The 21,081-nt window shown below is 35.2% G+C and overlaps 1 protein-coding gene across 1 annotated transcript in view; it reads left to right on the forward strand.

The window, feature by feature from the left end:
* HSPA4L (heat shock protein family A (Hsp70) member 4 like) overlaps positions 1-21,081 on the forward strand; it is a 56,922-nt gene that overhangs the window by 18,104 nt on the left and 17,737 nt on the right. Inside the window, exons 7-12 of the mRNA XM_036922954.2 lie at positions 592-836; positions 977-1,053; positions 1,699-1,850; positions 2,318-2,424; positions 11,171-11,304; positions 12,794-12,993. Coding sequence (XP_036778849.2) covers positions 592-836; positions 977-1,053; positions 1,699-1,850; positions 2,318-2,424; positions 11,171-11,304; positions 12,794-12,993 — 915 coding nt within the window. The remainder of the gene's footprint in view (positions 1-591; positions 837-976; positions 1,054-1,698; positions 1,851-2,317; positions 2,425-11,170; positions 11,305-12,793; positions 12,994-21,081) is intronic.

A 21,081-nucleotide genomic window follows, 5' to 3' on the forward strand; every position in this document is an offset into this window, starting at 1 on the left:
AGAGGGGGTGAGGATTTAATAATATGGGTAACTATTGAACCACTGTATTGTATATTTCAAGTCAACATAAGATTGTAAGATTGTATATCAATGGTACTTTAATAAAACAAAAATAGCCTGGCTTTAAAAAAAAAAAGCCAGGTCTAATTCTTCCTAATCTATAAATTGACCAATTACAGTATTTCAGATTTAATTTTTGGATTGGCTTTTCTTGATTGTTTTATCTTTGGTTGCATGCTGTAGGATTGTTTCTTTGCTCTTTTAAACTTCGTTTTTGACCTACCTGGTCAGTGTTTTTGTAGAACCAGAGGATATGAGATTATAATAAAGTTTTAGTTGTAACTCAATTATTTCAGAATTAAAATTATTTTTTAAATTATATATGGTTCTATAACTTAAAGCAGATAATTTAGAGTGGTAAATATATTGGCTAAATAAGTCATAGTTAATATAAGGGATTCCAAATTTGGCACCTCTATGTGATTTTTGACAAGTTCTTTGACTCTGATTTTAATTTTAAAAGATATTTTCTTTTTTTTTTGAAAGCATTTATATTTCTGAAAATTCAGTTCTGATTTTTCAATTAAACAGGTCTTGGCTACAACCTTTGATCCATATTTGGGTGGCAGGAACTTTGATGAGGCTTTAGTAAACTACTTCTGTGATGAGTTCAAGACCAAATATAAGATAAATGTGAAAGAAAACTCTCGAGCCTTGTTGCGCTTATATCAGGAGTGTGAGAAACTAAAGAAGCTAATGAGTGCAAATGCATCAGATCTTCCACTGAACATTGAGTGTTTCATGAATGACCTTGATGTCTCTAGTAAAATGAACAGGTACCATGTATGTTTTCAGTTTGAGAAATGCTTATTTTCTCATGTTTAGATCATGTCTGATTTGTTTCATTCTGTTATTTTAGAAGATATGCCCAGTTTTTATATCCCAAAATAATCAATTTTGTTTTATTTTCCCACAGGGCTCAGTTTGAACAATTATGTGCTTCCCTCTTTGCCAGGGTTGAACCACCATTAAAAGCAGTAATGGAACAAGCTAGTAAGTGTAAATTACTGAACCATCAAAAATATACCATAGTATTACTCACTTGAATGGGGTAGGAAATGGTAAAAGCAGTAAAAACTTCATGTGTTTTTTTTTTTAAAGAGATATTATAACTCATTCTTTACTCATAAGCATAGGGTACTAGAAATCTGGGTTTCTGAGAACTCCTGGCTCATTTTATTGTTTGTATTATAAAACTAATGCTAGTTACATTTGAAGGTTTTATATGTAAGTACATAAAAGATTCTAAGATGAAACTAAAAGTAGAAAAGGGGATATAAATACTTTCTGTTGAAATTTTTGGTAATCAACCAAAAAAACCTTCTGTGGGGATTTATAAGATGGAAGTTAGAAAAATTGAAGAACTCTGAAGAGTCCCTTTAAAGTGCATGAGGTACTTCTCCATTGTTACTCTATAACTGCACTGAACCAAATGCAGTGCCTGACAAACAGATATTTTTTATTTTTTGCCTTTTTCCAAAATTTGTTTTTATGTTCTTTCCATTTAATCTTGTTTTGTGTAAATAAAAAAAATCTACTTTTAAAAAAAGTACTTTCCAGGAATGTGACTATCTTATTTTACTATTTTACTCAATTTTTTATACAGACTATTTTTCTCAGAAACGCTTTATTTTTCAGACTTACAACGTGAAGACATAAATAGTATAGAAATTGTAGGGGGAGCAACACGAATTCCTGCAGTGAAGGAACAAATCACTAAATTCTTTCTGAAAGACATAAGTACCACATTAAATGCCGATGAAGCTGTTGCAAGAGGATGTGCATTACAGGTATGATTATTACCACTTTTTTTCTTTTTATTTAGAAAAGGTCTGTTTTGCCAGAAATATGGTGATAGGCCTGCAGGGACTGTTTACTAGTATCCGTTCCAATCCACTTGTCAATAGGCTAACATTAAGTAGATTGAAATTCTTGAGAAGTAAGATACTTGTGTCTTTCTAATTAATATCTTTAAACTATCATAGGACAATATGTCTGTAAGTGAACTGAAAGAACATTTATTTTATGAATTCTTGTAATTTAAAATACTTTTCTGAGATTTAAAAATATTTTATGTTAACTTTTACAAGGTCACAAAGATTACTCTGACATTTTAAAATTTTAACTATGTACCTAAAAACTAATTTTTAAAAGGTAACAGTTTTATTACAAGGACTTTATTAAGCAGTTCAGTCAAGGTAATCTAGGCTTTGTTTTGTGTTTGTTGATTTATTTATGCTATACATCTTATTTTCAGTGTGCGATTCTCTCACCAGCATTTAAAGTGCGTGAATTTTCCATAACAGACCTTGTTCCCTATTCAATCACATTGAGATGGAAAACCTCTTTTGAAGATGGAACTGGGTAAGTGACTTTTAAAGGCTTTGGTTAGAGCTTATCATAAATAACCAACTGAACCTACTTTTCCAAATAAAAGGAATTTACCCTTTTTAAAAATTCTCACTTTTAAATAAAGTGTTACATAAAAGAATATGGAAATGATGTATAATCTGTAAACCATAATGGCATATACTTTTTAATTAGTATTAATAAAAATAAAATATTCTTATTTTCAAATAAAAAACACAGCTCTAGAAGTATAAAAACCTGCATTTGCCATATTCCAACTCTTAAGGAGCCCATTTACAAAGGTAACCATTATTAACAGCTAGATGTATAGTTATCCAGTCATTTTCTTTGAATTTCCAAAAATAAAAGCATGCACTTTTAAAAATATATACATGATCATCTGTATATCTCCAGTGCAACTTGCTTTTTAAAACAATGTTATTTATTACCTTTCCATGTCAACAGACAATAATTTTTCAATAATTGTATGTGCCATAATTAATGTAACCAATACACTATAAAGTTTAATTTTTTTCTGTTACAAGCAGTGCTATTAGGTACATCATTGAACACATCTTATTTAGTTTTCTTTTTTTTTCTCCTTAGTTCTGTTTGGTATATCTGTAAGATGACTGTGTAGGAGTGAAATTGAGCAGAGGGGTTTATAAACATTATTTTAACTAACTGCTGAATTATTCACTAAAAAGATTATATGAATTTATATTCCTGTTAACATTGCATGAGATTACCTGTTTTAGCTCATTTTCTCTTTTGGTTTTGAATTTAACATTCTGATAGTAAAAAGTAGTACTTTGTTGTTAAATTTGCATTTCTGACTATTGTGAGTTACAATCTTTTCATGCTTTTATTGACATTTACATTTTCTTTCCCATGAATGGCCAGGGACTTAAGTAGCATGCTTCCCTACCAAAATAAAAATTTGCATTTCTAATATTACATTTGACTACTTTTCAGAAGCATAGCTTATACAACCAACTAAACATGTATTTAGGTTTTGAAGTTCCTTTTAAAATTGTGTATTCTATACATCCCCACTCCCAAGGAGTTGAAATTTTTGAACGAATTTAGAAAATAGAGTGGGGGGACACTCAAGATGGTGGCATAAGTAGGGCGGTGGAAATCTCCTCCCAAAATCATAGTTATTTTGAAAATACAGCAAATACAACTATTCCTAAAAGAGAGACCAGAAGATACAGGACAACAGCCAGGCTAAATCTACATTTGTGTGAACTCAGCATCTCACGAAAAGGGTAAGATACAAAGCCATGACCTGGTGAGACTCGAGCACTTACCCCACCCCAGCTCACCAGTGGGGGGAAAAGAATCAGAGTGGTGAGGGAGTGGAAGCACAGGACTGCTAAATAACCATCCCTAGTAATCTGCACTGCGAGCACAGACACACACTACATGGTGTACTGCATATTAGAAAAAGGGAAAAGTAAAATCTGAGATGTAGACTGCGAGCAGGTCCCCACAACCAGCTCCCATGGGATGAAAGAAAAGCAGGCGCTTAAAAAGTCTTAAAGGGACAAAGGTTTAACAGGTGGACAAAATTGTCCCGGCACACTCAGCACAGCAGGCTGGAATGTTAAGTAACTTCGGGCACCCTAAGCCCTTGTGTGGGAGTGCAGCTCTGAAGTCCCTCACAGCAATAAACAGCCTGTCATTCATTCCCCCCTGCTGGCACTGCAAGCAAGCCAGCTGACCCACCACTGCTGCGAACCACCCAGCAAGCAGCCCCACCCACATCAACCACACAGAGTCTTCTCCCAGTGCACAGGTAACCAGGCCAGACCCAGAGGCTACTGCGTATGCGCAGCTGCCCATCACAGGCAGAGGAAGCTGGCGCAAGGTCCGGAAGGCATGAGGGGGCTCCGTTCTCACAAGAGAACACACCCGGCACATATGTGACCTCCACAGTGCCCTAGGCTATCCTGAGGGCCACCCCGCACATGGCAGCTCAGGGGATTAACCCAGAGACAGCTCCCTGTGTGCGGGTAACCAGTACAGGCAGTGGAGAAGGGCAAGATGACCAGCAAGCACGAAGGGACTTTGTTTTCCCAGCTGACACACGCACCACTTGTGGTGATAACTTCTATTGCCATGAAAGGCAGAAGAACCTGGTCCAGCCAAAATCATTCAAACAAACCAGGGAGAGGGCCTGGCGAGACAGATATAACCAAACATCCTGAAAAAGAATTCAAAATAAAACCCATAACCATGCTGATGGAGCTGCACAGAAATATGCAAGAGCTAAAGGAAGAAGTCAGGAGGGAGATAACAGAAATGAAACAATCAATGGAAGGACTTAAGAGCAGACTAGATGAGGTGCAAGAGACTGTTAATGGAATAGAAATCAGAGAACAGGAATATAGAGAAGCTGAGGCAGAGATAAAAATATCTCTTTGAATGAAAGAAAATTCAGAGAACTGTGTAACAAATTCAAACGGAACAATATTCGCATTATAGATGGTACCAAAAGAAGAAGAGAGAAAAAGGGACAGAAAGTGTTTCTGAAGAAAAAATTGATGAAAACTTACCTAAACTTGGGAAGGAAATGGTCTCAGACCATGGAGGCCCACAGATCTCTCAAAACAAGGGACCCAAGGAGGACAACACCAAGACATATAATAATTAAATTGGCAAAGATCAAAGAAAAGGACAGGGTATTAAAGGCAGCCAGAGAGAGAAAAAAGATCACCTACAAAGGAAAACCCATCAGGCTATCATCAGACTTCTCAACAGAAACCTTACAGGCCAGAAAAGAATGGCATGATATATTTAATGCAATGAAACAGAAGGGCTTTGAAGCAAGAATACTGTATCCAGCAAGATTATCATTTAAATTTGAAGGAGGGATTGAACAATTACCAGATGGGCAAAAGTTGAAGGAATTTACCTCCCAAAAACCACCTCTACAGGGTATTTTAAAGGGATTGTTCTAGAAGGAAGTACTCCTAAGGCTAAATAGATGTCAACAGAGAAATAAAATCACAACAAAGAAAGAAGACCAACCAAATACTAGCTAAAGTCAAAAAATAAAAGCAGCTATCCACAAAGGCAGTCAAGGAAAATGCAAAAAAGTACAGAATAAAACACCTAACACAGAAAGAATGGAGGAGGAAGAATAAGAAGGGAGAAAAATAAAGAATCATCAGACTGTATTTATACTAGCATAATAAGTGAGTTAAAGTTAGATGGTTAGATAGTAAAGAAGCTACCCTTGAAACTTTGGTGACCACGAATCCAAAGCCTGCAATGGCAATAAGTACATATTGATAACCACCCTAAATGTAAATAGACTGAATGCACCAATCAAAAGACATAGAGTAATAGAATGGATAAAAAAGCAAGACCCATTGATATGCTGCTTACAAGCAATTCACCTCAAACCCAAAGACATACACAGACTAAAAGTGAAGGGATGGAAAAACATATTTCATGCAAACAATAGGAAGAAAAAAGCAGGTGTTGCAGTAAGTGTATTAGACAAATAAGACTTCAAAACAAAGAAAGTAACAAGAGATAAAGAAGGACATTACATAATGATAAAGGGGGCAGTCCAAAAAGAGGATATAACCATTACAAATGTCTATGCACCGAACACAGGAGCACCAACATTTGTGAAATGAATACTAACAGAATTAAAGGAGGAAATAGAATGCAATGCATTCATTTTACGAGACTTCAAGACACCACTCACTCCAAAGGACAGATCAAAAAGACAGAAAATAAGTAAGGACACAGAGGCACTGAACAACACACTAGAACAGATGGACCTAACAGACATCTACAGAGCTCTACACCCAAAAGCAGCAGGACACACATTCTTCTCAAGTGCACATGGAACATTTTCCAGAATAGACCACATACTAGGCCACAAAAAGAGCCTCAGTAAATTCAGAAAGATTGAAATTTTACCAGCCTACATCTCAGATCACAAAGGTATAAAACTAGAAATAAATTGTACAAAGAAAGAAAAAAGACTCACAAACACATTGAGGCTTAACAACATGCTCCTAAATAATCAGTGGATCAATGACCAAATTAAAACAGAGATCAAGCAATATATATGGAAACAAAGAACAATGACAACACAATGCTAAGAGGAAAGTATATAGCAATTCAGGCCTACTTAAGAAGGAAGAACAATCCCAGATGAATAGTCTAAATTCACAGCTATTGAAACTGGAAAAAGAAGAACAAATGAAGCCCCAAGTCACCAGAAGGAGGGACAAAATAAAGATCAGAGAATAAATAAATAAAATTGAGAGGAATAAAACAATTGAAAAAAATCAAACCAAGAGCTGGTTCTTTGAGAAAATAAACAAAATAGATAAACCCTTAGCCAGACTTATTAAGAGGAAATTAGAATCTACATACATAAATAGAATCAGAAATGAGAAAGGAAAAACATGACAGACACCACAGAAATACAAACAATTATTAGAGAATGCTATGAAAATCTATATGCTAACAAGCTGGATAACCTAGAAGAAATGGACAACTTTCTAGAAAAATACAACCTTCCAAGACATACCAAAGAAGAAACAGGAAAACTAAACAGACCAATTACCAGCAATGAAATTGAAATGATAATCAAAAAACTACCTAAGAACAAAATTTCCAGGCCAGATGGATTCACCGCTGAAGTTTATCAGACATTTAGAGAAGACATAATACCCATTGTTCTTAAAGTTTTCCAAAAAATAGAAGAGGAGGGAATACTTCCAAACTCATTCTATGAAGCCAGCATCACTCTAATACCAAAACCAGGCAAAGACACCACAAAAAAAGAAAATTACACACCAATATCCCTGATGAACATAAATGCAAAAATACTCAACAAAATATTAAACTGAATTCAAAAACACATCAAGAGGATCATACACCATGTTCAAGTGGGATTCATCTCAGGGATGCAAGGATCGTAGAACATTCGAAAATCCATCAACATCATCCACCACATCAACAAAAAGAAGGACAAAAACTGCACAATCATCTCCATAGATGCTGAAAAAGCATTCAACAAAATTTAACATCCATTCATGATAGAAACTCTCAACAAAATGGGTATAGAGGGTAAGTACCTCTACATAATAAAGGCCATATATGACAGACCCACAGCCAACATCATACTTAACAGTGAGAAGCTGAAAGCTTTTCACCTAATATCGGAAATGAGACAGGGATGCCCACTCCCCACTTTTATTCAACATAGTACTGGAGGTCCTGGCCATGGTAAAACAAAGACAATACAAAGGAAGAAAGGGTATCAAGATTGGTAAGGAAAAAGTCAAACTGTCACTATTTGCAGATGACATGATATTGTACATAAAAAACCCTAAAGTCTCCACTCCAAAACTACTAGAACTAATATCTGTATTCAGCAAAGTAGCAGGATACAAAATTAATACACAGAAATCTGTTGCCTTCCTATACACTAATGATGAACTAGCAGAAAGAGAAATCAGGAAAACAATTCCATTCATAATTGCATCAAAAAGAATAAAATACCTAGGAATAAACCTAACCGAGGAAGTGAAAGCCCTATACCCTGAAAACTATGGGACACTCTTAAATTAAAGAGGACACTAACAAATGGAAACTCATCCCTTCCTCTTGGCTAGGAAGAATTAATATTGTCAAAATGGCCATCCTGCCTAAAGCAATCTATAGATTCAATGCAATCCCTATCAAAATACCAACAGCATTCTTCAACAAACTGGAACAAATAGTTCTAAAATTCATATGGAACCACAAAAGACCCCAAAAAGCCAAAGCAATCCTGAGAAGGAAGACAAAAGCAGGGGGATCTCACTTCCCAACTGCAAGCTGTACTACAAAGCCACAGTAATCAAGACAATTTGTTACTGGCACAAGAACAGACCCACAGACCAGTGGAACAGAATAGAGAGTCCCGGTATTAACCCAAACATATATGATAAATTAATATACGATAAAGGAGCCATGGATATACAATGGGGAAATGACAGCCTCTTCAACAGCTGGTGTTGGCAAAACTGGATGGCTACATGTAAGAGAATGAACCTGGATCATTTTCTAACACCATACACAAAAGTAAGTTCGAAACAGGTCAAAGACCTGAATGTAAGTCATGAAACCGTAAAACTCTTAGGAAAAAAACATAGGCAAAAATCTATTGGACATGAACATGAGCAACATGAGCAACTTCTTCATGAACATATCTCCCCAGGCAAGGGAAACAAAAGCAAAAATGAACAAGTGGGACTATATCAAGCGGAAAAGCTTCTGTACAGCAAAGGACACCATCAATAGAACAAAAACGCATCCTACAGTATGGGAGAATATATTCATAAATGACATATCTGGTAAGGGGTTGACATCCAAAATATATAAAGAGCTCATGCACCTCAACAAACAAAAAAGTGAATAATCCAATTAAATGGGCAGAAATTCAGATGGCCAACAGGCACATGTAAAGATGCTCCACATCACTAATCATCAGGGAAATGAAAATTAAAATCACAATGAGATATCACCTCATACTAGTTAGGATGGCCACCATCCAAAAAACAAACAACAACAAATGTTGGCAAGGATGTGGAGAAAGGGGAACACTCCTACACTCCTGGTGGGAATGTAAATTAGTTCAACCTTTGTGGAAAGCAGTATGGAGGTTCCTCAAAAAACTAAAAATAGAAATACCATTTGACCCAGGAATTCCACTCCTAGAAATTTACCCTAAGAATGCAGGAGCCAAGTCTCAAAAAGACATATGCACCCCTATTTTTATTGCAGCACTGTTTACAATAGCCAAGAAATGGAAGCAACCTGAGTGTCCATCAGTAGATGAATGGATAAAGAAGATATGGTACATATACACAATGGAATATTATTCAGACACAAGAAGAAAACAAATCCTACCATTTGCAACAACATGGATGGAGCTAGAGGGTATTATGCTCAGTGAAATAAGCCAGGCGGAGAAAGACAAGTACAAAACGATTTTATATGTGGAATATAAGAACAAAGGGAAAACTGAAGGAACAAAACAGCAGCAGAATCACAGAACCCAAGAATGGACTAACAGTTACCAAAGGGAAAGGGACTGGGGAGGATGGGTGGGAAGGGAGGGAGAAGGGCGGGGGAGAGGAAAGGGGGCATTACAATTAGCATGTATAATGTGTGTGGGGGCACGGGGAGGGCTGTGCAACACAGAGAAGACAAGTAGTGATTCTACAGCATCTTACTATGCTGATGGACAGACAGTGACTAATGGGGATGTGGGGGGGACTTGGTGAAGGGGGGAGTCTAGTAAACATAATGTTCCTCATGTAATTGTAGATTAATGATACCAAAAAAAAAAGAAAGAAAAAAAAAACAGCAGCAGACTTACAGAACCCAAGAATGGACTAACAGTTACAAAAGGGAAAGGGACTGGGGAGGATGGGTGGGAAGGGAGGGATATGGGCGTAAAGGGGCATTACAATTAGCACACATAATGTTGGGGTGGGGGCACAGGGAGGGTTGTATAACACAAAGTGACAAGTAGTGATTCTATAGCATCTTACCGCACTGATGGACAGTGACTGTAATAAGGTATGTGATGGGGACTTGGTAATGGGGGGAGTCTAGTAACCATAATGTTGGTCCATGTAATTGTACATTAATGATACCAAAAGAAAAAATATAGAGATTATTAATCTTATCTGAATGTTTTGCAAAGCATTTAGATAATGTGTTAATGTCAATTTTGAGGCAATACTGTTTTTTAATTTCAGTTAAAAATAGTGATCCAAAAAATATTATATGAAACATATGTGGAGTTCAGTTGAAAAGTAAGCATATTCTAGTGACTACAATAACAAAGTAAAAGGTAATGATAGGTTGTGAAAACTAGGAAAGAGGGTAAGATCCATGAATGTGTGATATTGAAACGTTTCATAATGAATAGGATCCTGATACAGTATTAAAGAGTGAGTTTTTGGTTCACTATAAACCAGTATGGTTTATAAACCACTTCTGTTATACTGTGTGAGAAATTGCTATGTAGGTTTTAAAGCACCCTGTACTGGAGAAGAAAAAATACTATAAAGGATATAATTATATCAAGTGAAAAAATTGGAATACAGATTGCAGACCAAAGTATCAATGTAAATTTATAGAGTAGATAGCTGTACTGTGGTTATACTAGAGAATATCCCTATTAGGAAATAAATGAAGTATTTAGGTTCATAATATATGTAACACCCTCAGTTGGTTCAGAAAAGGGTATGCACAGAGTATGTATATTCAAATAATGAAACATGGGATAAAATGTTAACAATAGTAAATCTAGGTAAAAGATACATAGATGTTTCTTGTCTTGTTTTTATTTTTGTACCTTTCTGTAAGTTTGAGATACCCAAATAAAAGGATTTGTTTAAGGGAACTAGAATAAAATGGGTTACATATGACAAAGATTTAGTAAGCTAATGGATAGGTTTTGGTCCTCAAATGTGAGCAAAGAAGTAATCCCAAGGTATTGTTCTTGAATATGCCTGTTTGCAGGTAGTTTTTCCTCTTTTCAGGAGGATAGAATTGTTACTCTGACAGACATTCTAAAAACTTTGAGCCATAAACCTATCAAAATACATGTTTATAACAAAACCAATAATCTCTAATTGCTTATAAATTGAGAATGAGATGGATTCTGTACTTAGGTTCATAGGCAGTTTTGTATTTTGTTTTTAACTGTCTTCCCATTTCATTTTAGTGAATGTGAAGTATTCTGTAAGAACCATCCTGCCCCATTCTCCAAAGTCATTACCTTCCACAAGAAGGAACCATTTGAACTAGAAGCATTTTATACTAATTTACATGAGGTGCCTTATCCTGATCCAAGAATTGGTAAGAGAGCTCAGGAAAACATTTTCATAAATTTTTGCCTTCTATGAATAAATGTTAATTACTGAATCAAGGAAACAAACTTATGTTTCAGCTAAGCCAGCATTGGATTTCTGAAGAAAGACATTTGTCCTTTTTTCTAAACTTGTACTTTTTAGTGCTCAGAGTTTATTTTTGGAATAACAGCGGGTTTGAGTATTTTTAATTCATTTTGACCTCTCTGCTTAAAATCCTCTATAATTGGCCTGAAAGGTTTGGATGGGATTTTTTTTTAATGGAAAAACTCTTTAATTATAAATTGAAATTGTGCTGCCAGACTGATCATATATTCTGATTTTAAACTTTAAATTCACTGGCAATAACTATGAAGAGTGTCATCTGGTTAATGTGAAAGTGAGAATAGGAGACTCATACATTTTAATTGAGTAATCCTTTTAGGTGATACAGAAAACATAGATTTTATAACACTTAAAAGGGAAGAAATAATTTTTAAGTTTTAGTACTGCTTTTAAAGATAGACTAAAAAGGGGACAATGTAAATATTTCCATAATTTAACAGTATAAATAAGTTATTGAAGGTAATAATTGCTAGGGCTTCTGTAACTGGGTGGCTTAAACAAGTGTCTCACAATTCTGAAGACTAGAAATCCAGATCAAAACGTTGGCAGGGTTGGTTCCTTCTCAGGGCTGTGAGGGAAGGATCTGCTCCAGGTCTCTGTCTGCTTGGCTAGCTGATGGCCATCTTCACGTATACATGACCTTCTCCCTGTATGATCACGGACATAGAGCCCACCCTGATAACCTCATATTAACTTAATTACCTTTGTAGACCCTATCTCCGAACAAGGTCACCTTCTGAGGTACTGGAGAATAGACTTCAACATGTGAATTTAGAAGGGGAACACTGTGGATATCATTGTATATTTGAGGCCTTTTTAAAAATAAAACAACAGATTTTATTTATTAAGTAGATTTCTTAAAGTGAAAAATTAATATCTCTGTAGGTTTTAACAACTAGATAACTTAGCAGTTTTGCTATTAGAAAAATCCAGAAATTTTTTTTAATTGCCTTGTTTATGAATTACCAAGATGATCATGAGTTACAAAGCTTATAGCAAATAGGTAATATCTATTTGGATTTCAAACTCAAATTGAGTTTTGTTTTTATGCTTTTAGAGTAACAATATTACACTTAGAAGTTACATTCTTTTGGATCAGATTGTCCTTGGTTAAAATACCAACTCTTCTTTATCCTAGCATGATGATTTTGGGCAGGTTGCTTAACTTGTCTAAGACTTAATACTAGGTTTATTTAAGGTATAAAAAATGTCTGAAGGAAATGCCTGTCCCACAGTAATTAACTGGATGTGGAAATAATGTTATTATTTGCCAGCAATTCAAAAGAAAGGTGACAGTCCAATGATTGAATGAACAAATTGAATGAGTTAATCTGGGACCTATGTTCTGATCAAAGCTCTTTTTTTTCCTTAAGGGATCTTCACTATTCAGAATGTTTTTTCACAGTCTGATGGTGATAGTTCCAAAGTGAAGGTTAAAGTTCGTGTTAACATCCATGGAATCTTCAGTGTGGCTAGTGCATCAGTAATTGAGAAGCAAAATGTAGACGGGGATCACAGTGATGTTCCTATGGAGACAGAGACTTCATTTAAGAATGAAAACAAAGATGATGTGGTATGTAGAAATTATATTTCAAGTTTCCTTTAATATATACTGTTTATAGTATCTTAATCATGACTGATACTTTTAGTAGTTGAAAATATTAATCTCTTGAGGTTTTGTTCTGAAGTTGTGCTGGAGGAATCAGTATCAGTTTTTTTATAAAATCATCAAAGAATAATTCTGTTTTCATGCAATCTTTCTTTCACATTGTAACATACTTTTTCAGAGGCTTGTGTGTCTTTCATAATGTTACATGGATCATGTGCATATGTGCATTTGGAGTCATCTTTTCTACATTATTCTTTATTTCCATTTAAAGACACTTATCATGGCTAGCTTTTGAGTACACAGATAAAATCAATTCAGATTGATAAATTTTCTACCGTGCACATGTATTTTCAGATTTGAAATACATGCTTAAAAATAGTTTTTCAGGGCTTAGTTTGGGAATATCTATGGTAGTTGAGCAGAAGAATGTGTTGTATATTCAATGACATTAAAAGACAGAGTTTTTTGACACTGTATTTCTTTATGAAAAGGTTATATGACTAATACTATTTACTCTTGGTGTACTATAGATAAAGGAATCTTAGGCGAATGTGATTATATTCTGTTACACATAGTTTTCACTTTTTATGTATTCTATTTACAAGTTATTTTTAATTGCATTTTTTAATGTCATAATTTGAGATCTGCCCTATATTTTTCATGGATTTTCTTTTGTTAAATTTCAAGACACCTTCTCCCTTTTGTGAAGGTTGTCTTTTCGTTATTAGTTACATTTAAACTTTTTCTTCAAGATAAATCAGTTTCTGCTACTTTTCTTTAAAGTACCTTAACGATTATAGCATTTTCTTTCATTCTTCTTCCCATTTATTATTTGGCTGTTACATCTTTCCTTCCTTGAACTGAGATCTGTTGTCTGATCTGTGCAGATACAGTCAATTTTCCATAAATTAACAAGAGTTATGGATGAAAAGTTAATTTTCCTAATTGTAGTTCATAACAACTTATGTCAGACATGTAAACTTAATCCACTAAGAAGTATTTTTACTAAAATTGAGAATATTCTGTATGCCTTCTAGGACAAGTTCTTTATAACCATTCACTGTCTTCACCTCTTTTTCTTAAAAGTCTCTTCTGAGACCTTAGTTTTCTCTATAATGTTAGTGAATCCTGGACACTAAAAGCAAGAATAGTATGGCAGCTATTTTCTACCTCCCCTGGCATGTCTTATTTGCTTCTTTTGTTTGTGGACTTGAAATCCAGTTAGTCCTTTAGGATGATTGCTGAATGTAAATTTAAAAGACTCACCTGTGAATAAAGTGTATGAATTTATGACATCTGCTTTGGCCACTCAAAAGACTTATTTGCTTATAAGAGTGTTTTTGGCTTACTAGAATATGTCCAGGTAGTTGATGTTTTCATAAAAAGGATTTCTTCTAGATAAGTAAGACATTCCTGAATATTCTTCTATAATTTATATAATCAAGGGAAAAAGGTAATTAACATAGATCATATAGTTTATAGTTGGTATTGTCAGCAAGCAAATTGACCTATCCCCTTTTAAGTCCCTACTGTAGCTGGCATAATAGGTGTTGAATAAATTATAGTTTATTTTCTTATCCTTGCTAATATAAGGAGTGATGTTGTAGAAAACATCCTGTGTACTATATTTCTTATTGATTCTCTCCAGAGTTGTTTTCCTTAAGTCTATATCCACACTTTTAAATAATTTATGTATCTTAAATACCGTATGTTATGAAATAGTCTCTCCCTTCCTCCAAAAACTGAACCAATTCAAAATAAACTATGGGAGCTAACTGTTTTAAGTTTTAGAGGAGAAAACAAGTGAGTAGTAAGTTGTGTTCACTCTTCCCTAGCTGCTGACATTGCTGGCTCTGATGGAGATAAAGAAATCAGACATATACCAATGAGGCACAGGACTCTTTTTTTTTTTCTCCTTTTCATTTTTTCATGAGAATTAATGTATGAAAGATTACACACATACCTTGGCTATATTGAAGGTTTCATTCCAGACAACCACAATAAAGCGAGTCAAACATTTTGATTTCATGGTGCATAGGAAAGTCATGTTTATACTGTAGTCAGTTAAGTGTGCAATAGCATTATATCAAAAAAAATTCATACCTTAATTACAAAATACTTTATTGCTCAAAAATGCTAACCATCATCTGAGCTTTCAGTGACATAATCTTGTCACTAGTGGAGTCTTTCCATGATGTTGATGGCTGCTGACTTACAGAGTGATGGTTGCTGAAGGTTGGGATGGCGGTGGCAATTTCTTGAAGTAAAACAACAATGAAGTTTGCTATGTCAACTGTCTCTTCCTCTCACAAATGATTTCTTTGTAGCATATGATGCCTGTAGATAGCATTTTACTGAACTTTCAAAATTGGAGTCAATCACTGCAAATCCTACCACTGCCTTATCAACTAAGTTTATGTAATACTCTAAATCCTTTGTTGTCATTTCAGCAGTCTTCATGGCATCTTCACCAGGCGTAGATTCCTTCTCAAGAAACCACTTTTTTGCTTATCCATAAGAAGCAGCTCCTCAACCATTCAAGTTTTATCATGACATTGCAGCAATTCAGTCATATCTTCAGACTCCACTTCTAATTCTAGTTCTTTTGCTATTTCCACCACATCTGCAGTGACTCCCTCCATTTTGAATCTCCGAAAGTCATCCATTAGGGTTGGACTCAAACTCCTGGAATCAAACTTCTTCCAAACTCCTGAAAATGTTAATATTTTGACCTCTTCCCGTAAATCCCAAATGTTCTTAATGGCATCTAGAATCCTTTCCAGAAGGTTTTCAATTTACTTTGCCCAGATCATCAGAGGAATCCCTATCTATGGCAGTGAAAGCTTTATAATATATATTTCTTAAATAAGACTTGAAAGTTGAAATGGCTCCTTGATCCATAGGCTGCAGAATGGATATTGTGTTAATAGGCATCAAAACAGCATTAATCTTACTGTCCATCTCCATCAGAGCTCCTGGGTGACCAGGTGCATTTTCAGTGAGCAGTCATATTTTGAAAGGAATTTGTTTTGTTCTGAACAGTAAGTCTCAGTTGTCAGCTTGAAATATTCAGTAAGCCATGTAAACAGATGGGTAGTCATCCAGACTCTGTTGTTCCCACTGATACAGCCCAAAGTAGATTTGGCATTATTCTTAAGGGCCCTAGGATTTTCAGAATAGTAAATGAGCATTGGCTTCAAAAGTCACCAGCTGCCTCGGCCCCTAACAACAGTCAACCTCTACTTTGAAGCTTTGAAACCAGGTGTTGACTTCTCCTCTGTAGCCGTGAAAATCCTAGATGACATCTTCTTATGTGTTAGAAGGCTATTTCATCTACATTGATAATCTGTGTTGAGTATAGCCACTAAATAATTAGCTAGATCTGGATAACTTGTAGCTTTTAGATCAGCACATCCTCTTCACCTTCACTTTTCTGTTCTGAAGATGGTTTCTTTCCTTAAACCTCATGAACCACCCCCTACTAGCTTTAAACTTTTCTCTGTAGCTTCCTCACCTTTCAGCCTTCATGGAAATAGGGAGAGTTAGAACCTTGCTCCAAATTAGACTTCGGCTTAAAAAAATGTTGTGACTGGTTAAATCTCCTATGCAGACCACTGAAACTTTCTCCCTGTCAGGGATGAGGCTGTTTCCCTTCCTCATCATCAGTTCTCCGAGTGACACTTTTCATCTCCTTCAGGAGCTTTTCCTTTGTATTCACAACTTGGTTAACTGTTTGCACAAAACGCCTAGATTTCAACGTAAGTTGCTTTCAACATTCCTTGCTAAACTTAATCATTTTTAACTTTTGATTTAAAATGAGAGATGTGTAACTTCTCCTTTCACTTGAACACATAGAATGTCACAAATGGCTATTATAGGATTATTAGTTAGCCTAATTTCAGAATTGTTGTGTGTTAGGGAATGAGGTGGAGCAGTCAGAACACACATGTTTATCAGTTAAGTTCACTGTCTTGTATGGGCACAGTTCATGGCTTCCCAAAACAATTACATAGAAACCTCAAAGATCACAGATCACCATTACAAATAAAATAATGTGAAAATTTTTAAATATTGTGAGAATTAACAACATGTGCGACTCAGAGTGAGCAAATGTGTTGGAAAAATGGCACCAATACTTTTGCTCAATGCAAGGTTTTCACAAACTTTGAATTTGTAAAAAATGCAGTGTCTACAAAGTACAGTAAAGTGCAATAAAGTGAGGTATGCCTGTACTTTATGGGCCTCATTTTTTCACTAAAAACTAACTTTAATTTTTCAGAAAAATCAACATGGATTGCTGACTTTGATTCAATGTAAGGATGTCTCAGAAAATTGACATTTCTCTTCTACATATATATTAATATCCGGTAATACTAAGAAGTTACTACTGCTTTGGCTTCATCACAAAGCTAGGGATCAAAGGAACTACATGTTATTTATTGTACTAATGTGTTTTAATTTAACTATTCCCTGATTGTTGACCATTTAGGTTATCTTTTTTTTGTTTTGTCATTGTCTTTCAAAGAGCAGAAGTTTTGGGTGTTTTTGATATTGGGTATTGAGATATAGTTAGTGTACATTATATTGGTTTCAACTATATAATACAGTGGTTCAGTAGTTATGCACATTATTAAATCCCCACCTTAACTGGTAGAGTTACTGTCAGCATAGGATGGTACAGAATCATTGGCTATATTCTCCATGCTGTACTGCCATCCCTGTGGCCAACTTATATTATGATTGGGAATTGTGCCCTTTTATCCCCCTTTCCCTTCCCACCCATCCCAACCTCTCACCCATGGTAACCACCGGTCACTTACTAGTGTCTCTGAGTCTACTCCTATTTTGTTCATTTTGCTGTTTTGTTTTGCTTTTTTCTTTATTTCATTTAGCTTAATACCCTCTAGGTCCATCTATGTTGTCACAGATGGCAGGGACTCCTTTTTATGGCTGCATAATATTCCATTGCACATATGTACTACAGCTTTTTGGGTTTTTTTGGAAGTATAGTTGATGTACAATTGTTAGTGTACAATTAGTTGAAGATACACAACACAATGGTTCAGCAGTTACTCGTATTACTAAGTTCTCACCCTCACTAGTGTACTTACTATCTGTCAGCATAGAAATATGTTACAGAATCATTGGCTATATTTTCTATGTTGTACTACCATCCCTGTGACCAACTTACATTATAATTGAGAATTATTGTGCCCTTTATCTCCTTCACCGTCCCCACCCACCCTAACCTCTCCCACATGGTAACACCAGTCACTTTTCAGTGTCACTGCTATTTCAGAGTCTATTGCTATTTTGTTCATTTTGTTTTGTTCTGTTTTTAGATTCCACAAATAAGTGAAATCATACAGTTTTTGTCTTTCTCTGCCTGGCTTATTTCACTTCGCATAATACCCTCTAGGTCCATCCATGTTGTTGCAAATGGCATGATTTCTTTTTTTTTTATGACTGAATGATAGACCATTATATATATGTACTACATCTTCTTTATCCATTCATCTATTGATGGATACTTCGGTTGCTTCCATATCTTGGTTAATGTAAATAATGTGTCAATAAACATAGGGGTGCATATGTCTTTTCTAATCTGGGATCTTGTTTTCTTCAGGTAAATTCCTAGAAGTGGGACTACTGGGTCATATAGAATTTCTATTTTTAGTATTTTGAGAAACCTCCATACTGCTTTCCACAATGGCTGCCCCAAACTTACATTCCCACCAACAGCATAGGAGGGTTCCCTTTTCTCTACATTCTTGCCAACACTTGTTATTTCTTATCTTTTGGATAGTGGCCATTCTGACTGGTGTGAAGTGATACCTCATTATGGTTTTGATTTGTATTTCCTTGATGATTAGCTATTTGGAGCATCTTTTCATGTACCTGTTGGCATCTGTATTTCTTCTTTAGAAAAATGTTCAGGTCTTCCACCCGTTTTTTAATTGGGTTATTTGGGGTTTTTTGATGTTGATTCATTTGAGTTCTTTATTTTCTATGTTAACCCCTTATTGGATAAATCATTGTGAATATATTCTCCCATACTATAGGTTGCCTTTTTGTTCTATTGATGGTATCCTTTACTGTACAGCAACTTTTTAGTTTGATATAGTCCTACATGTTCAGTTTTTATTTTGTTTCCCTCATTTGAGGACATGTGTCCAGAAAATTATGTTCAGAAGATTTTTGCCTGTTTTCTTCTAAAAGGCTTATGGTTTTATGTCTTGTTTTTAGGTCTTTAATCTATTTTGAGTTGAGTTTATTGTATGAAGTTAAGTAGTCCAGTTTCATTCTCTTGCATGCAGCTGTCCAGTTTTCCAAACACCAGTTATATGAAGAGACTGTCTTTTCCCCATTGGGTTATCTTTTTATATACTCATTTTTTAATTGAAAATACCTGATTATTTATATGTGCCAGACACTGTTTTTTGTCTTTGTTTTTTTAAATTTTTTATTAAGGTACGATATACACTCTTATGAAGGTTTCACATGAAAAAACAATGTGGTTACTACATTTACCCATGTTATCAAGTCCCCACCCATACCCCAATGCAGTCACTGTCCATCAGTGCAGCAAGGTGCCGCAGATTCACTATGTGCCTTCTCTGTGCTACAACTGTTCTCCCTGCAGGCACTGTTTTACGCAGTGAAGATACAATGGTAAGCAAAGCAGGATAGGTCCCCACCCATCTCAACATGCATTCTAATGGGTAAGGACAAGCTAGAGCAACAAGACACCATATAAATATAAAGGAAATTCATAGCAGGGAGATGCATAGTGGACATTAACTGTGTGATAGTTATGAGGGAAACTACTTGTGAGGAAGGAACAGGTAAGTTACCCTGAAGGGTAAAGAAGCCATTTGAGAATATAGAGTAGGTAGGTAGTAGTCAGGCAGAGTGTATAACAAGTACAAAGACCCCTGAGGCAAGAAGCCCTTTTTTGTTATAACAAATACAAAGGTAGCTGGTGTATAAGATACAGGAGTGGAGAAGGGGAGAGTAGCAAAAATAAATAAATCTAGAAGGTAGATCAAGGAACAAATCAGGTAAAGCCTTTTAGTTCATGATAATGAGTCTGGATTTTAAGTGCTTTGTTTTATTCAGCGAACAACTAGAATTACCTAGAATGCTTATGTATTGCAGTGACCAGAAAGATGGTTTTGACTCTCATGGAGTTTAAAATCAATTAGAGAAACCAGAGTCTAGAAACACTGCCATTAATTTCTGCTATGAACCTTCTTAAAAATAATTTTAAAAGAGTAATAGATTGCTCTCATCTACTGTAATATGTATAGTTTTCTATCTTTTAATATATCTGAAACTGGGATGGATCTTGCAAATGATTTTATGTTCAGTGTTGAAGATGGCAGTTCTCATCACCTATGTATGTGTGAACTTGGTAGGTAATCTTAATGGCATGACTAGGCAGTTGCAGCCCCCTTGACATTTCAGTCAACACATTGTTTAAGGAGCACTCAAGGAAGTAATACAAATCCTGGTTGTTACCTGAAAACAATGTACTGACTCCTACTAGAAAGGTAAGAAAAAAGAGTCATAAAATTTTTAGAATAGGTGGCAGTGATTTATAAAAAAATATATTAGCATCCACTAATTTTTAAAGAAATACCATGTCACTAATGCTCTTGATGGTACAGAGGACAGTATTGTGTAGAAAAATGACCTTAACAACTGAATTAAGTGATTTAAGAGAGTTCAATTCTGAGTGTGAAAAAGTTTTAGAAATACCTTAACTATGTTATTTGGTAGTTTCTAAATACCTTAGAAGTGCTCTTTCAATAATTTTAAAATAAAAATGATAAGTGATAAAGCATTTTGGCCATTTAATCAGCAACATTTTTTATGTATTATATGAAAAAGAGTTCATGTATTTTTGTCTTCCTACATGATCCCAACTCACGAGTGTATCAGTTTTTTCACCTCTTCGATCACTGAGCTGGGGAAATTGTATATTTGGAGGTGGGGGGAGTTGGAATATCGGAAAGAATTGACCTTTGAACTACAAGGAACTCTGGTGTA

Source organism: Manis pentadactyla, chromosome 5, assembly GCF_030020395.1.
Source record: "Manis pentadactyla isolate mManPen7 chromosome 5, mManPen7.hap1, whole genome shotgun sequence".
In the NCBI taxonomy this organism is placed as follows: Eukaryota; Metazoa; Chordata; class Mammalia; order Pholidota; family Manidae; genus Manis; species Manis pentadactyla.